This window comes from Melanerpes formicivorus, unplaced genomic scaffold (assembly GCF_026170545.1).
Source record: "Melanerpes formicivorus ecotype bairdi unplaced genomic scaffold, bMelFor1.0.p_v2 SCAF_33, whole genome shotgun sequence".
NCBI lineage: Eukaryota > Metazoa > Chordata > Aves > Piciformes > Picidae > Melanerpes > Melanerpes formicivorus.
In genome coordinates, this window is record NW_027142385.1 from 8,104,847 (window position 1) to 8,127,870 (window position 23,024).

A 23,024-nucleotide genomic window follows, 5' to 3' on the forward strand; every position below is an offset into this window, starting at 1 on the left:
CTCACCAAATGCTCTGGGAAAGATCTCTCCATCCTCACTACTCTGGCCATGCAGACACGCTATCCACAGCTAGGACAAACACCCATGGCAGCTTGCTTACCTTAAGAGTGAGGTCTGCAGTGGGGAAGGACATTGGGTTGAGGCCAATGCAGCGCTGGAGGTGATGATCTCTTCTCAGGATGGGGATGGACTGCGTTAACCCTGCCTGAGGGGAGATGCAGGAAGAGGGAGGACTTTCAAACTCTTGGGGGAATGCCAGGAGCTACCAAGGCTGGAATAAACTGGGAAAGCTCCAAAATGGCCTGACAAGTGAGAGTGATGAAACCTTCTGAGGAAGCTGGCCATGCAGGCCACCAGCTCCATCATGCCCATTACCAGCACTCCCTTCTCAGGGGAGGAGATTGGAGATCTCTGAGATCTGCAGTACCTCCTGCTCCACACAGCTCTCAGTGACCATGGGAGTTGCTCCCTACATCACTTCTGAGCTGTTTTTAATCAAGAGACTTGGAGTGCACAGATGTCCATCATGGATTTTAGTTAGGTGTGCTGCCTAAGCATTCAGAAGCATCTGAGGTTTATCTAAGGAGTTATCTCCCACAAATGAATGCCAAGAGAGAAGAGACACTTACATTACTGGCCAAAGCATCCTGCAGTTTGGTGACAGGGTTAGCTGCAGTGCCAGAAGCAGAACCAGGTGGCAAGCTGAAGTCAGAGTCCTGAAAAAAACCCCAAAACACACCAAATTCAAACCCAGGTCCAAGGGTCACCAAGGGTCACCCATCTGCTTCTCATGGTTAATGACTTCAGCCTGAATCATGACACTAGAAACTAAAGGTTGTCCTCCAGTAAGCCTTGCTGGAAGAGAACCAAAAGACACTTCTCAGCACTCAGCAGCAGGCAACCCCCAGAGGCACATGAAGGCTTAGATGGCCATACTTTTGTCCCTCGCTTCTGTCACCAGCCCAGCTGGTCCCTGGGACAGTATTTCCAAGAGGCTACTCCGTGCCTGCCAAGACATCTTGAGTACCTGGTTTGTGTCAGCAACAAAAGCTGAGACAGATCTACGCCTGGAAGCTTCCTCCTCCTGCCTCAAACCTCTTTTCACATCTCAACAAGCTCAAATCACCAAGAAGAGAGTATTAAATGCAATCCTCACTTTAGGATTTACTCCAAATTCAATGGGTGGCACAGGAAGTACAGAATCCACGTGAATTTCCACCCCGTTAACTGGGGGAATATTCCCTTCCAGCCGTTCCGTCCCCTCCGAACCCTTTCTGTTTTTCAGGGAGCGTTCGTTGCCGATTGGTCCAGGCTTGTGTTCCTTGTTCTGTCCTGAGCCTTGATCTGAATCCTTAACAGGAAAGCAGAGAGGCTGAGACACAAAGACTGAACAACCCCAGCTCAAGCCTTAAGAAACAAGAGATGCTATCGAGAACGACACAACCGCTTCACAAGGGCTCTGGCTCTGCGCTCTGCCTTGGCTGCAAATCCAGATTACCTTTTTATCAGATTGCTTCTGCACTTGCTCCTTCTGGCAGTCAGGCTTTGGGTCCACCAGGCCAGCCCCATTCATCTCCTCTGGTTTGAGGGTGCCATATGGAGAACTGCGCTGGGAGGAGGTCGCGGAGGACTCCCGAGACTCCGCGCTCAAGTCAATGCCACTATCCCCCTGGCTGCCTTTAAAACCCTGCTATGCAAAGCACGAAATGTGTTAAAGCCCCGGACTCCGACCCAGCTCCACCGAGGAGGACAGAAAACCATCCCAGAACACAGCAAGACCAGGTCCCCTCTTCAAACCACGCTCTTGGTTAACCGGCAAAGGAGTCGGGCCTGACCCGCAGCACCCCTGGGCTGCTGCCTCAGCTCTACGCAACTGGACCACGGCTTGAGGGCGAGGAAAGGGAGTCCCAGGTAGCAACCAGGCTGGGACTGGCAAACTCCTTTCAGCTGGGACCCAAAGCACACCTGAGCTCTGGTCTCAGAGGTGAAGCATTCAGGAACCTTCTCTGCCCTCCCTGTGTTACAGCTCTATCTACACACTGCTCACAGGCATGAGGCACATGGACATTCCACCATCCTCCATCACACTCTGCACCCAGCTAGGGGCATGACCCTGAAACAGCTCTGCCAGTTACTCCACATTTACACCCACATGGAACACCAAGAAGCCCTTGGCCCTCTAGGTCAAGATTTGAGCAGCATCAAGCCCAAATCACAACTGCAAAGAGACAATTTAAAGCAGAGGGTTGCTAAGCACAGATGGAGCAATGAGAAGCAGAAGCCACCTACTTTAGTATTTGATACACACAGTACCTGAATGGCACATCAGGTGCCACGTACCTCAGTGGTGCTAGACTCAGTTCCATTAAAGGTATTGACAGGCTTGCTCCAGGAATCACTGCCAGGAGACTGAACAGAAAGTGCTGGAAGAGAACAGAGGGTTCACCTCCTTGAAGCAAGTGTGAGCACACCTCGTGTACCATGTGTGCTACACTTCAGTGCTCACTTCTAGACATGACACCTTGGGAAGCTAGTGCTGCCCTTCTGGCTGAGACATGGCACACAGACAGGGGAGAGAACAGAGAAGAGACTGCTTAGGGAACATGAAAACAACAGGAGAAAGAGCAAAGACAGAAACAAGAGAGGCAATGGCTACTCGGGGCTAAAGGATGGGAAACAGAGTAAGACAAAGTAAGAAAACAGCTGAAGCAATCCAGCCCAACAGGCTAGAAAATGCTGTGTAGAATCTGGATGTTACAAGAAGATCCAAAAAATAGATGTGGACACTGCCAGGGAGAATAGTTGGAGAGTACAGCTTGGAAGAGATGCTACTGCAGATGTCTGCTAGCTCCCCTCCCACCTCCAGCACCAGACAAGAGAAGGTTGTCTGTCTCCTCTTAAGCTCCTCCCTGCGCAGCCCAGCTCTGTCAAACACTCCCCAACAGCCAGACCCAAACTCACCTGGGCTGTTGCTCTCCCAGATCTCTGTGCCCAGGCTGTTTGCAGACACTGTGACATCACTCTGCTCCAAGCACAAGCTGTTCTGCTTCTTGGCAAAGCGAGGAGGAATGCGAGACTGAAGGACACGAGCCTTGGCTGGGGCCTGAGAGAGAAAAGGCAGAGGCCATCCACCTGTCACTGCTCCTGACAAGGTCCAACCCTGCTTTTCTGAGTGCTGCAGTGTGGAAAGCCCCAGATTGATGTAACAGAACTGCATCAAGTAGTTCCTTCTTTTTGTTGCTGTTAACAGACCCCGTGGCTACCAGGAGGTTCCTCCACCTTAACAAGGTAGTGAAAAAAGAGCTCTTTCACTGCTCACTGCTGCCCAACATCCCCCCACCTATGGCCAGCAAAGTGAGCCAAGCTGCTTTGGATGAGGGTCACTGTAGAAACCCCTCCTTAACTCACAGTTCTGCTAGAAGACAAAGCAGTCAGACATCTAACCACCCTTTTCAGGCCAACAGCCCCTGGGGCTCTACAGCTGAAGTATGTTTCTGGGGCCTAGCACAGGTTCTGCACTACTCTGGCCAACTGCTTGCCTTCTGCTCACCCAAACACTTTTTTGGGGGCCCCTATTCCTCTGACTGCAGTCCAAACAATACCTCAGGTGAAGCTCTTCCAGCCTCCCATTCCTCACCTGAGCAGCTTGCTCCTTCTTCCTCCGCTCCTCTTCCAGCAAGCGACGCTGCTTCTTGGTAAGAACCTCAATGAAGCCTTCTCCTGCCATGGAACCGACTTCACTCTCCTCTGCTGTGCTGGACACCCGGTTATCAATGATGGCACCTGAAGAGAGCACAGCCAGGGCAGCAGTGCTGCATGTGTGCATGCCAGAAAGCTTTACAACTGCAACAGTCTCAAGTGTGCATTCCTAACACTGGAGAAGAAGCTCAGCCAGCAGCACTGCAGCCAAGCTTTGAACACTAAGCCTTGGCAGACTGTTGGCATCTAGCAGCACTTTATCCTGCAGGGCTCTGCTCCCTGCTGCCTCAGTGTGGGCACACTCCAGCTAGGAGAGCTTGGGGATGGGAGCCCAGTGCTGGGGTGTGTATCAGTTGAAATAAAACTTGGATCTTTCCATATGTTAGCAAGAACAAAGCAGGCACAGCAGCTTCTGAAAGCACACCCATCACCCCTGGGTGCCAAACCCCAGTTCCACAAACAGCTGAGTCATGGCCTAATGCCAATGGCTTCAGAGCCATGAGCTCAGACTCAGATTCCCCACGCTGGATGCCCTTTCAACTTCCTTCACACTACACAAGGTATTGTGGACTTGAAATGTAACATCTTGGGTAGAAATATTCTCCTCATATCCAAAGTTTCTACAGAAGAAATATCATGAAGAGACTGTCAGAGCTGGTTGGAACTGTGGACTTCAAAGTTAAGCCCCTCTTTGGCTTCCTCATTTTCCCCATTTAGATGAATTAGCATTTTCTTTGTGCAAATAAATGAAAGAAATCTAACTTGGTAGTTAGAGCTGTACTGGATTGGAGCAGTCTGGCTTGGATTCAGCCACGATGTGTTAGCCCTGGAAAGAAAACAGCTGAATGAAGACACTCACTTCCATAGCTCAGCTCAAACTGGGACAAGGCCTCTCCCTTCTCACTTGTTCTTTGTGCAGTGGCCTTGGGCTCCTTCTCTGGCTTTTTACCTGGCCCCTCAATGCTCTCTGAGTTGGCATGGGAGGCCCTGTCCAAGCTGTAAATGGAGTGGCTGCTCCCACCACTGGTGTTGCCAAGGCCCCCTCCTTCTTCTGGAGACCTACAAGAAAAGAGGAGGAGTGAAAGAAGAAACAGCATCACACATGGGCTGGGCTTTCTTTACCTAATCACATCTCAACCTTCCCCAGCCTCTGCTCAGCTGGAGCAGATGTTAAATCCCAAGCACATAGCCCATTACAGAGGTAACACTGGGGATGTGGGATGGAAACATAACAGCACCCATGCTCATGGCTCAACCAAAACCCTGCCCCCACAACACAGCTAATGCCCCAGCCTGTCCCTACCAGGAAAGTTGTTTGCTTCTGTGCCATTGTTTGCTTCTCCTACCCTCCTAGCATTTAAACTACACTACCACCTAGAAAGGTTGGACCAGATGACCCTTGAGGTCCCTTCCAACCTGGAATTCTATGACACAGCCCTAGCAGCTGTCCTCCTCCTCTGGCAATTACCAGACGTTCTTTGGCAAGTATCAAGTGAGAAGAGAAACGGAGAGAAGCTGAGAACACTGAAAGACAAAACAAAAGCTTTCCCCCAGTGTTTGCTACACACTACTGAGGACCCACGATGGGAGAGGAAGGACACAACAGGTCTGGAATTTAGGGCCAGGGTTTCCTATCTTTCATGCCTCTAGCAAGATGCATTCCAGAGTGGAGAGCTAGCCTGGCCTGAAACTAAGCTAAAGAGCAGTGTCATGCCCACAGTCTCAGCAGCTTCCAGAGACCTGGATTCCCAGCACAGAAGCAAAAGCATCCACTGGTTGCAGAATCACAATGATGAAACCCTTGGATGTCAGAAGGCTGAGTAAATGCTGCTTCACTAGACAGAAAGAAACAGTATCTCCACATCAGATGACAGACAGCTGTAAAGCAGAAGGCAACTTTACCTCTTGCTCTTGATCAGGGTCCCGTTCTGCTGGCTCTCGTATCTGGCAGCTGCTCCGACCCCGCTCCTGACGGCCTGCTCAGCAAACCCTGCCGGCTCGGCCTTGCGGCTCTGCCTGTCCACCAGGGGCCTCTGGCTGGAGAAGCTCCTCTTGGCTAGCTCCCTCTTCTCTCCCAGGCTGCCACTGCCGAGGCCACCCTCCAGCTGGCCCTCGCTCTCCAAAACCCCCTCTCGCCTCTCCCGCCGCTCGCTGAAGTCGCTGCTCTCCGAGGCTGTCTCCCACTCCTCGTTGGCGTGGTCTGAGGAGTTCTGGTAGGACAGCTCAGGAGATCGCCGGCTGGAGATGCTGCTCTTCTCCGTGGTGGGCAGCTTGGGTCTTCCAGGCCACTGGCTGGGCAGCAGGTTAGGGCCTCCTTCCTCAGCATTCCACTGCCCAACCGACTCCCTCTCTTGCCTGAGGCGCCTGAATCTCGGGGGCTTGTCCTGGCGGGGGGGCCGGCGCCTCCTGAAGGGCCTGTTCTCGATGTTCTCCTGATCTGCTGAGTAATCCTCCTGGAAGAAGTGCCTCTTGTCCTCCAGGTGACCCTCGTCAAACACCCGCCCGGAGAAGGACTCCACGTGTTTGTAAGAATCCTGGAGGTAGTCCCTGTCAGACTGCTGCCTGCCCCCAAAAGCGTCCGGGGCGGAGGCGTGGCTGTACTCCTGCCAGCCTGCTGCCCCGCTCCTGCCCTGCCACTGCCCGGGCTCCTTACCCATGAAGCCCCTTCGCCCGTAGCCGGAGTTGCTCAGCCTCGGCGGCAGCGACCTGCCGAAAGCTCTCGGAGCTCTCATCTTCGGATCCAGGCCGTTGTGATCGTCCGAGTAGATTTTGTTGGACCTCCAGGACTCTTTGAAGTCTCCCTTTTTCACCTCGCTCTCCTCCCTGTCCAGCGCAGAGCCCTCGGTGCTGTTCTCGGAGCCCCTCTGGCGCCGCCGCTTGGGGAGCTCCTCGTACTCGGAGCCCTCGCTGTGGGTCTCGCTGGCGATGCGGCGCCGCGGCTTGCCCCTGGGGAACTCCTCGGGCTGGTTGAACTCCCGCAGCCCTCGCCCGCGGTTGCCGCTCCGCTGGTTGTTGTAGACCCCCCTGCCGCCCACCGCGGCGCCTCGGCCGCGGAACGTGAACTCTCTGAAGCCTCTCCCTCGCCCGCGCACTTGGCCTCTGCCCCCGAAGGCTTGCTCCTCGTCGATGAAAATCCAGTTGTTGCGCTTCGTGGGAGGGAGGTCACCAGAATCTCTGGAGAGTTTGTTCTCCCAGGTTCTTTCTGGCTTCTCTTCCTCTTCTTCCTCCTCCTCTTCCTCTTGAGACTTCTCGGCCTCTCGGGCAGGGCTGGCTTGGGAAGAGCCTTTGTCATCCAGCAGGTAACGAGCGGAGTTCAGTAAGGCTGCAGAATCCTCTGACTCGCTTTCTGCTTTCTGGACAGCCACCTTCTCCTTCAGCGGGCGTGAGGTGTCCTCTCCCTCCTGTTTAACCTTCTCCATCTCCTTCTCCTTCTCCTCCACCTTGAGGGCTTTCAGGACTGGTTTCTTAATGGGGCCTGACCGCCGTGTCCTGCCCATCTGCTCCTGCTGCTGAGCGGTGCTGCTGCTGCTGCGGCTCTCAGGAGCCCACTCTGCGCTCTCCTCGGAGGGCTGTTTGCTGTTAGCTGCTTCTTTCTTCCAGGGGTCAGCACTGAACGACTGCTCATCCCTGGGCACGTCCTCAGCAGCCTCCGCTGTGGTCTCTGCAGGTTTCTGGTGGTGACTGATGTCCCAGCCATTGTACTCAGGCTTCTTCTCAGCTTGGATAAAATCAGGCTGGAGGGGTGAACACCTCAGGTTGGCATGGCGGCTGCCAGCAGGACAGGTTTCCTGCACGGCCTCCTGATGCTGGAACAAGAGATCTTGGCCTATCCTCTGAGAGGACAGGCAGCTGTCAAAGTCTGCTTGGGCCTTCTTGTCAAAAGCATTCAAGTACTCCTCCCCTCTCTCCTCAAAGAGATCTCGCGGGGCACTCAGACTCTCCGGCCTCCCAGGAGAAGCAGAGTAACTGTCGCTCCTGAGAGGGACACAAGCCACAAACAATCCAAGTCAGCAAAGAGAGCACAGCACATCTGAGAGGGGCCAGGCTAGGCACATGAGATAGAGACAAATAAACTGAGGTTTGTTCTAAATCATGAGCAATGACCCTATAAACACCTGACTGCTGGGCAGATCTGTGCCCCAGGCTGCACTGCCTGCTCGGGGAAGCAATGAAAGGCAAAAGCAAGCAGGTCCTATGGTTGGCAGCAAGCTTAAGAACTAAAGGGAGATTCAGCCTCCAACAGGTGTGGAGATCTGAAAACAAGGAATGGGTTTCAGAATGCTTCCCACTGGGAAATATCCCAGTTTTTGACTCATTGTTTTGTGTACTCAAGTAGGTGACAAGTGCCTCCCTCCTACTGAACAGGCTCTAAGCTGGTCAGCATCAGCTGGCATCAGGCAAATATCTGACTAGCTCAGGCTGTAAGCACCTTCATAACCACACAACAGCTTAGGGCTGTTACCAGAGCAGTACCTTGGCCTGTTCAGAGAGATCTGCACCTGCTTTTCAGTGAGGAGATGGCAGCACATCACAGCACACAAGGACAAGGGAGTTGTGCACTCACCTGGCATGCAGCCCCTCCATGGTCACACTGTCAGCCTGTTTCTGATGTGGCAGGGAGTACCCTTTGCTCTGCAGAGATGTGTAGCTCTCCTGTCCCCACACTGGCACGGGGTCCAAGGCAGCAGCTTTCCTTTCTGCCTGCCCTGCCTGGCAGCTCTGATCCTCAGACCGACAGCTGCTCCCCGCGATGGAGTCCTGCTGAATCACGGGCTTCATAATTCCTGCTCACGACAGAGTTCAGGCCATTAACAACAGCATCTCACAGCCCAGAAGAATTAACAATCCCCAGCTAGCTGGACTCCCCTTCCTTCCAGGGCAGCAGGTGACTGCAGCCATGGAAACCTTTCTGCTAGGGGGGAGCCTGTGCTTGGGAAAGACACAGCTGGGAAACAGAGCTGGATTGATGCAGAAGGTGGCAGAGCCTTCAGAGCCCAGCCTCACACTACACCACACACCAGCACTTGGAAGCAAGCAGGTGTGTGAAAACAAACCACAGCCTCAAGGGAGTGATTGATGCATCCTGGTGTTTATATTCACACCTCTGCAGATCGGTAACAAGGTAGGAAGGTGCTAGAAGCTCACAGCTTAGGAACTACACCATTTCTCCATCAAATTTCTTGAAGGGGGCAGGAGGGGGGTGTTAAGAGCTCAGATGTTTACAGTAACTCCTAAGCATCCTCTTCCTCCAAGGGGCAAGATCTGCTTTGACACCCACTAAGCCTCCAAAGCTCACAGGGAAGGTCTCCCACTGCAGTGCAGGGGATGGACAAACAGGTGTCCCCCTCCCAACCTTCTCTGCTTCCTCACCAGCATTCATGGCAACCGACTCTTAACCCTAGAGAAGGTCAACCACAGCCAGCCAGGAAGCCAAGTTCTGGAGAGAGGTGAGATGGAACAGAGCAACTGTACAGAAATGGACCAGCCCAACAGCTGTGAGTGTTGAAAGGCCCTCACCTGAAGGGTGGAGGGCTGAAGGGTAGAAGTCCACGGGGGTGCGGCTCTGTGCCATGCGAGGGTCCATGTAGGAGGGCATCATCATCCAGCGCGGGTCGAAGCCCAGCATCTGGGGGTGTGCTGGGTAGAACGTCCGCTGCGGGTGGGAATGGGATGGAGGAGGGTAGACCTGCTGCTGCTGCCAGTGCTGCATCTTGTACAGCTGCTCCTGCAGGGAAGGAGGAGAGACCATTTGATGTGAGTGGGCATGCTGCCAGGAGTCACACCTGCCAAGTGGCCGGCGGAAGGAAAACGAGGCCCAGACGTTAGAGACCCGAAGCAGATCAGAAGGCAGAGCAGGGCAATGCACTGGAACAGGGCAGATTTGTTATTGTCCCAACACCACAACAGCCAGCACAGGCTGCAGCCACAGTCCCACACCACTATGGGCCACGCCACCTGGCCAAGTGCAAGGGAGCAGCCTCAAGACTGGAGGTTATCTTCCCTCAACACTGCTCAGCCTCCTGTCAAACAGCATTCCCTGACTGGAACCAAACGCTTCAGAAGGTGTTGCTCTTTGGAGGAACTGCAATCATTCAGTTCTTTAGTGTGCATGGACATTAGCTCCACTCATGTCAGCTCAACAGATTAGATCAGAGCACCCTAACCTCGATTAAGAGAGCTGCTCATGCTCTGTGCCTCCTCCAGAGATGGGCTGGCACCTTGGGGCTGGGTGCCATCTGCCACGTGGCCAGCCCACCCTCCTTCAGCTGAGGACTGCCAGCAGCATAACGTGATTTGACATTTACCTTGTGCTAAAGGTCCAAGAAGCTCTCTCTGAGAGGAGCTTTGTGTACCAAAGGCAGGTTTCAAAAGGCAAACAGCTCCAATTAACATGAACCACATCTATTTACTGTCAAACCTTTCATTCCCTTTCCTTGCTGAGCTGACAAGTGTCAGAGGCTATGCTTGCCCCTGCTGCAAAGCAAGAGACACCCTTAGATCTGCACCTGACACATCTGACAGCAAGAGAGAAACTCAGATAAATGCAAAGACTGTCTCACAGTTATCCAGAGCTTCAACACCTTGAGGGAAGTACTTCATTAAGGACAACCCCACCATTTCTGGGGGGGTCTTTTTCATGGAACCATTGCTACCAAAGCAGCGACACAAGGCAGCCTCGACACCGACTGCCTCACACACCCCAGCACCACAGGGGATAAAGAGAAAAGAGATGGAAATTTCATGTTGTTCCAGTAACCATGACCTGTGGGATTATTAGCATGACAGCAAAGCCATCCAATTATTCTTAGGTTTAAGAGCATCTCTTTAAAAAGAGTAACACTGGCAGTGCCTGCTGCTGTGCATCTGACTCAGGAAAATGTCAACTGCCCACTAACAAGCAAAGGGGAACAGCCCTAGAAGAGCAATTACTGAGCTCCCAAGCAAAAGCCAAATGAGAGGCTCCTCACTCCAGTTTGCAGCAGTGTTGATTATATCACATTTCAAGTGGTTATTCTGTGAAGAATGGCAATTAACTTTGCATTATCTCCAGTCTGGACATTCTGTCCCTTGCTTTGACTCTGCTGCCCTAAGGAGGCTCATTGCCTCTGGAAGAGAAGCTGAACCAGTCCAGCCTGGTCTCTCAAAGCCCCAAAAGAGGTTTTGCAATGACACAAAAAATGAAACAATTAACACCAAACATATTTATGGTGCAAAGAAAATACTGGTCTGAAAGAGCCTCAAAGAAAAAAGGCTGGGCAGAGAAAAGGCAGAGGATGAGAGCAGGGCCAGCTCTCTGCAGAGGCAGGAGGTGGAAGAAGAGAACCCAAACAACAGCTCCAGCACCCTAGGGTGCAAGTCAAATTCCTGTAAAACACTGGAAAAGGCCAGGGTAAAACTCCCATTCCTCACTTCCCAGCCCAAAGACAGGTGGTTAGATGGTTATGTGACTGTGCTGAGAACCAAGCCACCCCCATGGTTTGGTGGGGATCCAAAGGAAGAGGGCTGGGAGTGTCACACCTATTACCTGCTGCTGTTGCTGCTGCTGCTGCCTCTGGAATCGTGGGGGAAGAGACTTCTGATATTTGTTGAATTCCTGGGCTGGGGAGGGAACCTCTCTGAGCTCCTCCTCACTGCTGCTTTGGGCTGCTGCTGCTGCTGCTGGGGTAGGAGTCTCCTCTTCCAGATACCCAACAGAGACATCCTGTGCATGAAACTCGGGGGTTGCTGCAGAGAAGAGAAGAGGCTTTGATGAACCCTGCTTGTGACCAGGCTTGTGCATGCAGCACACAACACACAGGGGTGTGGGCATGGCTAGGTGATGTGGTTGAACTCTGTTATAATGATACATAGCACCTCACACACAACCTCCCTGAGCTGCCTTGACAGCTCCAGAGCTTTGCCCATCCCTTTTCACTGATAAATTCTGAGATCCTCCTCTGCCATCAGCCTCCTGCTTAAGTACTGGGGAAAAAAGCCAATTTCCCCTGTTACTCCTTCAACCTGCCAGCACTTACTGATAACCCATTTTCCAATCTGTGGCCCAAGAGCATGTTCTCAATATCATCATCTAATCATGAGGAGATCAAGTGGCTCATTTCCAGCAAGGCCTCTGCTAGCACGGCTGACTGAGCAGAGATAAAGGCAACTCCAAAAGTTTGCACTTGTTTCAAATGAGCCTTCCCCACTGATGCAAAACACTCTGCAGAACCTGTGAAGCAGCTGACCCCTCAAGAGCAGCTAAGCACCCTCTGAAGGCTCCCTCCCAGGAACTCCCTCACACTTCAGGTAAGAGTTCAGCCTGGCAGTAGAGCAGCAGCTGCCAGGGGAGGCAAGCAGTGCTTCTGTACCTCTGCGGAGAGGGTGGCTGTTCTCTTGCACAGCACTCTTCTCTGTGCTTGGGGGTCGTGGCTCCTCACTCTCTGTGTGTTTCTGGGTCTCCACACTCTTCTGAGCCAGTTTGCATTTCTGATCCAGCTGTTTCAGCTTGGCAGCGCAGGCTGCCAGCCGCTCCTCCCTGGCTCGCCGCTCCTCCTCCTCCCGTCGCCTCCTGGCTCTCTCCACAGCCTCGGAGATCTCAGAGTGCACAAACTTCTGTCTCAGTGGCACCTTCTCTTCTTTGTCCTCGAGGGACTGCTGTCTGAGAACACTTCCCAGGGCAGGTTTCTGCCAAAGGAAGAACATTCCCCCATCAGCGTGACCCAAACGTCTCCTGCATCCTGAGCTTTGCAGCCCACGCTGAGAAAATCCCCTCCTGGCTGCCTGCCCTCCAACCTCATCCACACAAATCCCACTTCTGGTGGGGAATTAGTTACTGCTGTCTGGTTCAATAGCTCCATTTCCTCACTGTGACAACCCCCCTGCTCTGGAGCAGCTTCCATTTCTTTTCCCTGGTGGGAGCACTAGGCAGATGGATTTCTCTCCGGTTGGGCATAAAGAATTAAGAGCTCCACCAGCATCCCACTTTCAGGAAAACATCAAACTGGTCTCTTAAGGACAGTGATGTCCCAGCCAGCAGCAGGAGCCCAACCTACCTGGTATTCAGAGGCAGAGCTCCAGCCATTCAGCTTCCTGGGAGGCTGCTGTGAATCCTGCACCTTGCGGCCGGGCCGGGCCACGCCAGCTGAGTCGTTCCAATTCTTCCCTTCCTCCAGGGTGTGTTTGACATCTGCACTGTCTGCAGAGCTCAGAGACAGCTGCCGCTGCCTCCTGGGGTCCCAGTTGTTCCTGCCATATAAACCAGCTCTGTATTGCATTTGCTACTTGCCTCAAAATGCACTTGCAGCCTTACCAAGTGACAAAGGCAACTGAGTGCAACAGAAAGGAGCCCTCAGAACCACAACACCCCACCAGAAGCAAGACACTTTTCCTCCTGAAGGGCAGAGGGACTAAGAGCATTACACTGTGCAGCAGGAGAAAGGTGAGATACAGGAAGGAAGAGGAGGAAAAAAGCCTGGCACATCATGGCACTCAGCTTCAAGATGCACACACATCCTTGAGGCCCACTCGAGAAGTGGCCAGTGGAGTCAGCAGTCATGGTGTGAGCCAGGGGCGCTGTGCCTCAGCAATTAGATGTTTTGAAAGGATCATGGCACTGGGGACTGGCATGGGAACAGCTGTAGGGGTAACTGCAGCCCCTTCTTACCACTTCTGTCGTCCATCTTTAAGAGTTTCTTCCTCTTCCTCATCTTCACTAAACTTCAGTTTCTCAGAGTAATCCACTTCATCATGAATGCCTGCAAAGGCAGGATTGCAGAAGGGATATGTCAGAGGCAGGAAACAGTTCCCCTGTCCTGATCAATCTCAGGCATTACACCAGAGAACACACAGGCTGGCATCAACTGCTTGGAAAGCTAGATGTCCCCCAGAGCTACTGGAAATGCTGGGAGTGGTGAGGACCCCCAGATGCTGAACAGCTGGCTGGTCCCAAAAGGGGCAGCACCCTGGGGATGTGGGGTGGCAAGAGAGGGGACAGCCACCAAGCTGGAGTGTGTGTAACTGGATCCTGCAAGCCATGACTAGAAAGGCAGGACTAACTCTTCCCAGCAGCCACACTGCTGTCATCCTGCTGTGTTTGGTGTTTTCAGAATTTAGGAGTCTTCAGATCCAGTTCCTTGAGCACATTGTGATGGAAGGATCAGAAGGATCCATTGTGTCATCATTTACACCAACAGCAATTTCTCAACTCCAAAGGCCACCCTTTGCTCCCCTCCTCCTTCCTTCTGGGGCAGCAAAATGGAGCCACCAGAATATCCTGGCTGATCCACACCTCAGGGAGGAGGAACCCCTCTGAGGCTACAGAATGGGAGCACTTTACCTGCCCATCCATCATCTGCATCAGTGTCCAGCTCATCCAGCCCCTTCAGGTTCTCTGCATTGATAATGGTTGGCCGAGGAGCTCTCTCCACCTGCTGCCGCAGCGGGCGTGCTGGGCGGGCCAGGCCCAGCCTGTTCTCCTTCCTGCAGGCAAGGGAAATGGTGACAAGCAGCAAAGAAAGGAACCTAGGGCTGAGGGTGTAACACTGGAATCAGCCCTTTGCAAGCACCCACTAAAACACAAGGGCTCACTCCCCATCTTTCTTTTTGGGGCTTTTTTTTTTGGGGCTTTCTCTCCCCATCCAGTTTCTTTCTCTTGTCAACTTGGTAGCCACTCTCTAGGGCTTACAATCAGAGCTGCAACCCTTCCAGCCCTGGAGCTCACACAGCTACTTCCCTGCTGCTCAGACACACAGCTCTCAGTCCTGCAATACTTCAGGTGGTGCTGGTGCAGGAGCATGGCACTGCTTCACCCACACAAGTGGATCCCTGGCCCAGCTACTGGTTCATGTCATGCCCTGAACCTGCCCCTGGAGCGGGATGGTCACGGCAGCCTTACCCATCCTGGTCATTCATCTGGTACTGTCTGAAGGGCACCCGGGGCTCGAGCCGCAGCTGAGGAACAGGGAAAGAGCCTCGCTCCAGGGGTGCAGGGGTCTCAGCTGGCTGTTGTGGACACATCTGGAACAAGGCAGAGTAGAACAGTCTGGCTTTTCTCCCCACCAGAGCAGGCTTGCCCACATTATGTCACAGCACAAGCAGTGTGGCCGCACCCACACAAAAGGAAACCAAACGTTTCACGTCTGGCTGCCTGGGGCCACGTGCTGCTGGTGACCCCCTCCAGCAGGAGAGGGAAAGCAGCAGCTCCTCCTTGGCTGAGCAAGGCTGTGCCATGCCATCCTGGCATGAAAGGGCAAATGCACAACAGTGGGCCCCCAGCACAAGAAGGACATGACACTGTTGGAATGGGTCCAGAGGAGACCACAAAAGTGATCAGAGGGCTGGGGAACTTCCCCTGTGCAGACAGGCTGAGAGAGCTGGGGGTGTCCATCCTGGAGAAGAGAAGGCTCCAGGGAGAGCTTAGAGCAGCCTTCCAGTACCTGAAGTGGCTCCAGGAGAGCTGGGGAGGGACTTCTGACCAGGGCTGGGAGTGACAGGATGAGGGGCAATGGCTTTGAGCTGGGAGAGGGGAGATCGAGACTGGAGATTAGCAAGAAGTTCTTCAGAGTGAGGGCAGGGAGACACTGGGATAGGCTGCCCAGGGAGGTTGTGGATGTCCCCTCCCTGGAAGCATCCAAGGCCAAGTCAGAGGAGGCCTTGAGCAACCTGGGCTAGCGGGAGGTGTGCCTGCCCTTAGCAGAGTGTTGGAACTGGAGGATCTTCAAGGTCCCTTCCAACCTAAAGCATTCTATGCATCCATGAAAAACAGATCAAGAGAAGGATCCCAGAGCAAAATCACCCAGGTGATCTCAGCTGGCTTCACACAGGCAGGGTAAAAGGCAGGTGAGGGAGGAGGACAACTTACGAAGGCAGGCAGCATGTCGTGGTAGGTAGGAGGTTGGTAGACGTTGCCCATGAACTGCGAGGCCCCTTTGCGGGCCGGCTGGGCTGGGCGCAGGGACGGCTCCTTGGGGTCGCTGGCGCCGCCCGAGGAGGGGGCCCCGTCCCCGGCGCTGCAGCTCTTGCTGCCCAGCTCGGCAGGGGAGGCGGCCAGAGATGTGGCAGAGGTTATGTTCCTCCCGCCGCCCTCCCTCCAACTGGTGACGTCTGGAAAGGAGGAACAGCTCTGTGAGCGCTGGGAAGAGCAGGCAGTTGCTCTGCCAGAGAGCCTCCAAACTCAAACCCTCTGCTCGAGCCCCAGTTACACTCAGTGCAGAAAAACACCAGGAACCAGCCCAAAACGGCCAAATGTGCTTGTTCCCCTAAGAGACCAGCAGCAGCCATCACTAAGTAAAGTGAAGTGCACCAGTGGTGTCCTTAGTCATCAATAAGCCTAAATTGCAACCAGCTCTGCTCACCATCTCCAGCCCTTGCCCTGCAGAATTAAGGCCAATTAGATCAGGCACAAACACTCCAAGAGAAGCCACATTTCACCACCCACTCATTTCACTTGTGACTCCTCCAGCCCAGGGGGAAGGGACCTGCTGTGCAACATCACACAGCCACTTTTTATCCAGTGCTGCAGCAGATGACAGTCCACAACTGGCGCTCTGGACCACAGAACATCAGCCCTAGACGAGACTCTGTGGTCATCTGCTAAGCAGCTTGACATGCGAGCTCAGAAAAGGATCAAGGGAAAGGCAAGGATGGAGTGTGATGCTCCTGTGAATTTCCCAGGGCACAGGCTAAGGGATTCTGGGCTGGGCCAAGGCAGAAGGGGCCAATCCTTCACTTACTCTGGGGGCGGAGGCTTGGTCCTGGCCCATACGACGGATCTAAGGCGCCCTTTTCTTTGCCAACCTTGTCCTGCTCGCCAGCTGCTTTCAGCGTCGGAAATTCCTCGGGAGAGAAGGATAACAGTCGGCTTGAGGCCCTTGAACCTGTCAGACAAACAAGGGTGGGACTCAGAGGAGATCCTTCCACTCTGTCAACTCCCTTAGGAGACCTCAGAGGAGATCTTTCCACTCTTTCAACTCCCTTAGGAGATCAGCCTGCAAATGTGTTCCCCTGCGAACCTGGGGGCCCCAGCACGTTCCAAGCCCAACCGGCACTGTACCAGCACCCCTGCTGACATCCCCAGCGCCCTCAGACACTGCCACCACCACCACAACACATCCTCACCAGCACTCCCACACCCTGAGCTCAGGGTCTCTACCTCACTTCTCACGTTCAACCAAGGCAGTGTGAACTTTCTCAGCTCCCAATTATTTTTGTGAAGTACAAAATGGAGACTGAGGCAGAGCCATCAGCGCTGCACCACGGCTCACAGGCAGCACCCTCTTAGCAAGGAGCTGGCATTTCCTGCTCAGATCTCACCCTACCAGGGAAGCCTATTGTTAAGATTTCTGGGACATACCCCAAGGATCACAGAATGGTCTGGGTTGGAAGGGATCTCCAAAGGTCATCCAGTCCAACCCCCTCCAGAGTCAGCAGGGACATCCTGCACTAGATCAGGCTGCCCAGAGCCCTGCTGAGCCTCACCTTGAGTATCTGCAGGGATGGGGCCCCAATCACCTCCCTGGGCAACCTGTTCCATTGCTGCACTACTAAACACTAGACACCAATTGCTTTTTTGAGGCCTTGCTTGGCTAATGCTTTTTTCAAAGGGGCAGTTCAGAGTCACCATGTCAGAAGGTGAGCAGTGGGCACTGAAGACCTGACAGAAGGCTGTGTACAGCCCCTGAGCACCATCACTACAGCCTCACTTCTGACCACCTCACTGGGTGCAGCTCCCCACTAGCCATGGAGATGCTCACATTTCCAGTCTCTGATGTCCCCTCTCCTCCTTTTCTTCTAGACCAACCCCTCCCCTTTCCTGCTCTGTCTTCTGCACCTTCATTACACACTGCTCTGAGCTGATGAAAATGCTTAAGAGGAGGCAAATGTTTCCTTTCTCCTTCAAAACCTTCACCTCCTGGAACTCCCTGCTGCTTCCTAAGTGCCTGAACCATTCTGGTTGAAGTGGTGATGAGACACATTCTGTCCAAGCTGTGCTTTGCACTAGCAGACCTGAGCTGATGCTGTTGCATCATTCCAGCCTACAGAAATGAAAAGGATGACTCACAGTATGGCCTCTGCACTGCAACCAAGACAGCAGTGTCCCATTCCACACCAGGGGAGGGAGGAAGAAAAAGAGTCCATCCCCCCTCATGCCTGCCTGCAAGAAGCCCACACTCAGCTCCATTTCTGTTTGTCATACTCACCACCTTCTTGTCCTGCTGGCTTTCCATTCAGCTGTGCCCATGACTTTGGTCCACCTGGCACTGAATTTGTACTCTGAAAACAAAAGAAAACACAAACCCTGCAGATTAGCCAAGTCTTGTGACTGCTTCATTTCCTGCCTGGCACCTGCTATGGTGCAAAGCTCTGTATCATCCAGATGTCACTGGATACCCACAGGTCTCCCTCTTCTTGCTGGGGCTAAAGTTAGCTGCTGCCCACCCCAATGCTACAGCAAAAATCCTCTTCCCTGCCCTGCCTCTCAGCTCTACTTGGCTCCCCTTCACCATCTCCCCAAACCATTCCTCTTGCTCACCTTGCTCTATTCAAGCTTTCCCTTTGCTCTGTTGCATTCTTCCAAATGCTCCCTCTTAAATCTTCCAGACCTGCTCCATGCTACGCCTCAGCTTGAAGCTACCCTACTTCCTCAAGCATCAAGCACTCCTCTCCTCAGAGCACAGCTCCTGCCCTGGTTTCTCTGAACCTCAAGGGCTGGGAAATTTTTTTAGGCTAAAAGTGCTGAACCCACAGCACAGAAGGAGCAGGCCTCTGCACTCCCTGGGGAAGCTTTCTTACTTGCCAGTAGCACTTTCAGGTCCTGACACTGGCTACTTCTCCCACATGACCAGATCTCTTCTTATCAAGTCTCATCAGGCTGGCAAGCAAGAGCTGGATCTGCTGTCACCAAGCGACACTTGAATTAGACCCAAAGTAAATGAGTTTAGAGTGCTAACCAGCCATCCCACATTCCAGCAATTCCTTCTAGGCTGATGCTAGACTTTTTCTGCACACACTTGAAAGGTGCAGAGGTAAAGTGCACAGGACTGTATTCTAACTGCAGCCCAGCATTCCAGGGGCACAGGAACTCGGGAGCCAAGATGCTCAATTCCACAAGAATTATGATACAGGAGCTGCTGGGTGAAGTGCAGGCTGCTGGCTCCAACTTGTGCAAGGCAAGGCAGGCAATTAAAGAAACCCCTCAAGCTGTGTGGGGGCAGGGGGAGCAGGGTGGCAGTCACAGCCCTACCTCCTGACTGATTGACTGTGTCGGCTTCTGCAAATTGGAGACAGATTTCTGCAAACCCTGCTGCGGCAGCGACTCCTGCAGCTGTGCAGCCGCTGCACTGGAACTGCAAGAGAGACAGCAGAGGGGAGATCAGAGGGGAAGGGGGGCAAGGAAACAGACAAACTACCCCAGCAGCAGAGCAGCTGCTGAAAGACCAAGCTAAGCGTGGACCTACGCTGGCACGGGCAGCGCTGAACCGATCACTGCAGGCTCCGACGCATAGCACAGCAGTGACTAAGTGCTGCCTCTTGGCTGCCAGCAGCCAGCAAGGAGTGGTTCTACCAACCTCTTTTGGTCTGGCTGATCCTGCTTGTTTGCCCATCCTGTACCGTCCTTGGGTACTATAATGATGTTGGGGTCGTTTCCTTTGTTCTCAGACTTCAGGCTAGGCAAGTTTGCAGGGGGTGGCATGCGCCGGGCAGCAGCAACTTTCCCAAGACTCTGTAAGCCATGTCTAGGAATAACTGGTGCAAGAGAAACAAAGGCAGGTCACAGAGAGCTCCAGCCTGCTAGGTAAGTCACCTCCATGAGCGTGCCGTGGCTGGGTGCAGTCCCAACAGAAGCCACTCACTGCTATGCCAGCACACAGGTCACTGCCCACAGGGCCCAGGCGAAGCAGCCGCTGGCTGCAGCAGCGGTTGGCTCACCCGCAGCCTCCTGCGACAGGAGGGAAGGAGGAAGAATTCTCCTTCACAGAAAATGCTCACAGGGTCTTTTAACACCCATGCAGATTCTCCTCTAGGGTTTCTCCATGAGAAACAGCAGCATCCTCTGACAGCCTGGGGCCAAGGCCACCCAGCCCCATGCCTCTGCAGACACCCTGGCAACCTAGTGCTTGTGTTTAGGAGTCCTGAGGCCTGGGTTCCCCAGATGGACTCAGCAGGTCACACTTCAGATGATGTTTTGGTTTATTTGGTTTCTTTACTCCCACACCAACTCCACAACTAATCCAGGCAGTGCTTCCACCTTTTGCCCTTTTGGTTTTTAACCCCACCAGTTACTTTTGGTTCTCAGGTTCTTCCCTAGAGGCCTTCAGCCCTCGACTCTCTCCTCACACAAGGTCTGACCAACTTAAGGCACTTCAGTCGGCTTAACTGCCCTCTCTCGGTGCAGCCCAAGGCCCTGCAGCCTGCTTGCTTTGCAGTAAGGCCACAGGCTAAATAGAAGGGCCAGCAGCCTCCCAGCTGCTTTGCTGTTACTCCTCCCCATCTCTACAGTACCAGCAGCACAAAGACCCAGAGACATTTTCCTCCAGCTCCTAACGAAGCACAGGCTGAGAGCAGCACGGAGAGCATGCTGCCCAGCGGGCCGAGCACCGCAGCCGCCTCTGCCACACCGCTCTTGGCAGCCACCAAAAGGGAGTCTTCTGGAGGTGTTCCTTACCTGTAGTTCTGATAGCTTCTATTGACTTTCCTTTATACTTATCAAACAGGCTGAGAGTCGAGTACTTGCTTTTCCCATCCTTTCCCTTGGTTATTTGCCCCAAACGATCGGACATTGCGATGAAATGTCATCTAGTAAGGAAATTGCTCTGCGCCGCTCCCGATCTGCCTTTGAAGGAGAGAGCCAGGGGAAGGCCATCAGGAGGGTTACTGAGCCACAGACAAGTGAAAACATACACACACACACACCTGCCAGAGCTGCAGCTGCTCAGGGAGCAGAAACACCAAGCTACAAGGGTTTAATGCCCTCCTCTTCAGTCCCAAGAGTCACACAAGCGGCAGCGCTGGAAGGGACCTCAAGGATCATCTGGTTCCAACCACCCTGCCAGGGCTTTCCTCTAGATCAGAGCCACATCCAGCCTGGCCTTAAAAGCTTCCAGGGATGGGGCTTCCACCACCTCTCTCAGCAACCTGTGCCAGTGTCTCACCACCCTTATGGTGAAGACCTTCTTCCTAACCTCCAATCTAATTACCCTCCTCTAGCATGGATCCATCCCCCCCAGTCCTGTCACTCCCTGACACCCTCAAAAGTCCCTCCCCAGCTTTCTTGTAGCCCCCTTCAGATCCTGGAAGGCCACAGTAAGGTCCCCTCAGAGCCTTCTCTTCTCCAAACTGAAGCACCCCAACTCTCTCAGCCTACAAGAAGCTTGTGGGATTTAAGGCTCATCAGCTGAGCAAAAAGAACTGCAGAACTTCTCATCACAGCCTTCCTGCCCTGCCACCCCAGTGCCAAAGAGATGATGACCTGAGAGGTCCTTCCCAACTGTAAGGAGTCTATGACTCTTGCAGTATGAGAATACGAGAGAGGGTGGTCCACACAGCCCTTGATTTAAAGAGCAAGCCCAACAATGAGCAGCTATGCAGAAGGGGTTCTAAACACAAGCAGTGCATCTTATACCCTGCTGGGATCCTCCCTGGGATCCTCCCTGCTGCACTGCAAGCCAGGTTTGTGATGGTTTGGATTGTGGTGCCACACTGGCCACACTTAATGACAGCTAATGCAGCAGCAATTAATGCTCTGAAAGCATCACCTGAAGGCAACAGAATTCTTTCTCTGCATTTCCTGTTCCCATCTGCTGGCCAGAGGGAGGTAGGGAGTCCAGCTAAGCTGCTCCAGTCAAATAGGTTCAGGCTCCTGTGGGTTCAGCAGCTCTGCTGTCAACCCTGAAAACACTTTATGAAGAAGGATTGCAGGTCTGGCACCCTCCAGACCATTTCTAGCTATGAACACTCTTCACAATGGCTCTGCTTTGCTAATTGCTCACCCTGATCTTTGCTGGCACGACTTGCTGTGATGAACAACCTTCTTTACTGGCACATTTTGGCTCCTGGAGCCCAGGACAGGCCTGAAACTGGGGGAATGCACAGACTGCAGGTCAGCCTCTAAGTCAGGAAATAAACTTTGCTTCTTTCCAAGAGACCTTTCCCTTCTTCAAGCACAACTCTCTGTTCTAAATGTTCTCAAATCTAAGAGCTTAACCTAACCTTTTCACATGGAATTTAGATTTCCAGATCTCTTGTTGCAAAGCCTCCACTCCAAGCCTAAAACTGCTGGCAGAATTATTACACCATCTGCTAGGTCCTGTCTTAGGGTGGCAACTATGCTGGAGTAACAAAATGCTGTATAAATTGGACCTTCCCACCCTTCACCCTTCCTGAAATGCATCCAGCACGTTTCAAAGGCACTCAGAAATCACTTCACTCTGCCTGAAAGAAATAAGCTCTGAGCAGAGGCTCTTCTCCCTTCCAGCAGTGCCTTATCAGACATGATGATCTCCAGGTAAGAGGATTAGTCCATCACACATCATGTGCTTCATTTTGGACACACCACACCTTGGACACAGCCAGTTTGAGAGTGTCCTGCCATCTGCAACTGGCTGAGCAAAACCCAGCTGAAGGCTACTGCCAGGGGGGTAAGACTCTGACCAACACACCTGGTACCATGCAGTGAGCTCTTGGGTGGTAGGGTTTGCACCAGGGCTGGCAGGAGCAAGAGGCTGAGGACTGTGTGTGCTAGGCAGTGAGGGTCAGGGGCAGAGGAAGAAAAGCATTTTCTGTCACTCAGCAACAGCATCCTTGGGATGCTCAGGAGGAAGCCCAGGTTTGACAAGAAGCCCCTTGCAGCCACCACTGCTGGGCCATCAGGTGGGGCTGCAGCAGGAAGGCTGGAGGAGGCCACAGGGCTGCCTGGCATTCTTGAGGAGCCTTTTCCTGCAGAGAAGCAAACAGTTCTTTGCCCCCAGTCTGGCTCAGTCTTTGCTCAGATGGCCACCACGTGCCAAAGAAAACAGTTGCCTCCATGCTTGTCCATTTCCCTGCATTTTATTACTAGGGCAAACATAAAAGAGATAGAGAGAAGAAAAAAACCCTCATTAGCAGAGCCTTGGCAGGAAAGCAGAAGCCAGGCTGAGAGAACAATGTCCTGTTTGAACTGGCAGAGTTGTGGGGAGCCCTGGACCAGAGCAAAGAGCAGAGGGAGCTGCATGCCAGCCCTCAGCTGCCCTGGAGAGAGAGCAGTCACCTGCTCTGAAGAGGTACCTGGAGCCTTGCAGAGAGAGCCTGGCCCAGGGTCAATCCTGACCATGCCAGTCCACTACCAGCCTCACAAAGTCCCAAGCAATACA

At 53.3% G+C, this 23,024-nt stretch overlaps 1 protein-coding gene across 7 annotated transcripts in view; it reads right to left on the reverse strand.

Annotated features, from left to right (window-relative positions):
• The window catches only part of PRRC2B (proline rich coiled-coil 2B), a 46,109-nt gene that overhangs the window by 12,698 nt on the left and 10,387 nt on the right, over nucleotides 1-23,024 (reverse strand). For 3 of the 7 annotated variants that reach the window (XM_068155975.1, XM_068155977.1, XM_068155972.1), the window contains exons 2-24: nucleotides 20,342-20,505; nucleotides 19,245-19,422; nucleotides 18,920-19,022; nucleotides 17,877-17,949; nucleotides 16,410-16,553; nucleotides 15,539-15,780; nucleotides 14,573-14,694; nucleotides 14,015-14,157; nucleotides 13,343-13,433; nucleotides 12,732-12,924; nucleotides 12,048-12,363; nucleotides 11,225-11,424; nucleotides 9,217-9,424; nucleotides 8,264-8,483; nucleotides 5,602-7,674; nucleotides 4,559-4,758; nucleotides 3,638-3,783; nucleotides 2,962-3,103; nucleotides 2,341-2,423; nucleotides 1,499-1,690; nucleotides 1,157-1,351; nucleotides 630-716; nucleotides 101-205 (exon numbers count right to left, since the gene is read on the reverse strand). In XM_068155975.1, the coding sequence (XP_068012076.1) occupies nucleotides 101-205; nucleotides 630-716; nucleotides 1,157-1,351; nucleotides 1,499-1,690; nucleotides 2,341-2,423; nucleotides 2,962-3,103; nucleotides 3,638-3,783; nucleotides 4,559-4,758; nucleotides 5,602-7,674; nucleotides 8,264-8,483; nucleotides 9,217-9,424; nucleotides 11,225-11,424; nucleotides 12,048-12,363; nucleotides 12,732-12,924; nucleotides 13,343-13,433; nucleotides 14,015-14,157; nucleotides 14,573-14,694; nucleotides 15,539-15,780; nucleotides 16,410-16,553; nucleotides 17,877-17,949; nucleotides 18,920-19,022; nucleotides 19,245-19,422; nucleotides 20,342-20,456 (5,571 nt within the window). In that variant the 5' untranslated portion in view covers nucleotides 20,457-20,505. Of the gene's footprint in view, nucleotides 1-100; nucleotides 206-629; nucleotides 717-1,156; nucleotides 1,352-1,498; nucleotides 1,691-2,340; nucleotides 2,424-2,961; nucleotides 3,104-3,637; nucleotides 3,784-4,558; nucleotides 4,759-5,601; nucleotides 7,675-8,263; nucleotides 8,484-9,216; nucleotides 9,425-11,224; nucleotides 11,425-12,047; nucleotides 12,364-12,731; nucleotides 12,925-13,342; nucleotides 13,434-14,014; nucleotides 14,158-14,572; nucleotides 14,695-15,538; nucleotides 15,781-16,409; nucleotides 16,554-17,876; nucleotides 17,950-18,919; nucleotides 19,023-19,244; nucleotides 19,423-20,341; nucleotides 20,510-23,024 lie in introns of all 7 variants that reach the window. The other 4 variants (XM_068155974.1, XM_068155973.1, XM_068155978.1 and 1 more) reach the window with 2 other exon arrangements.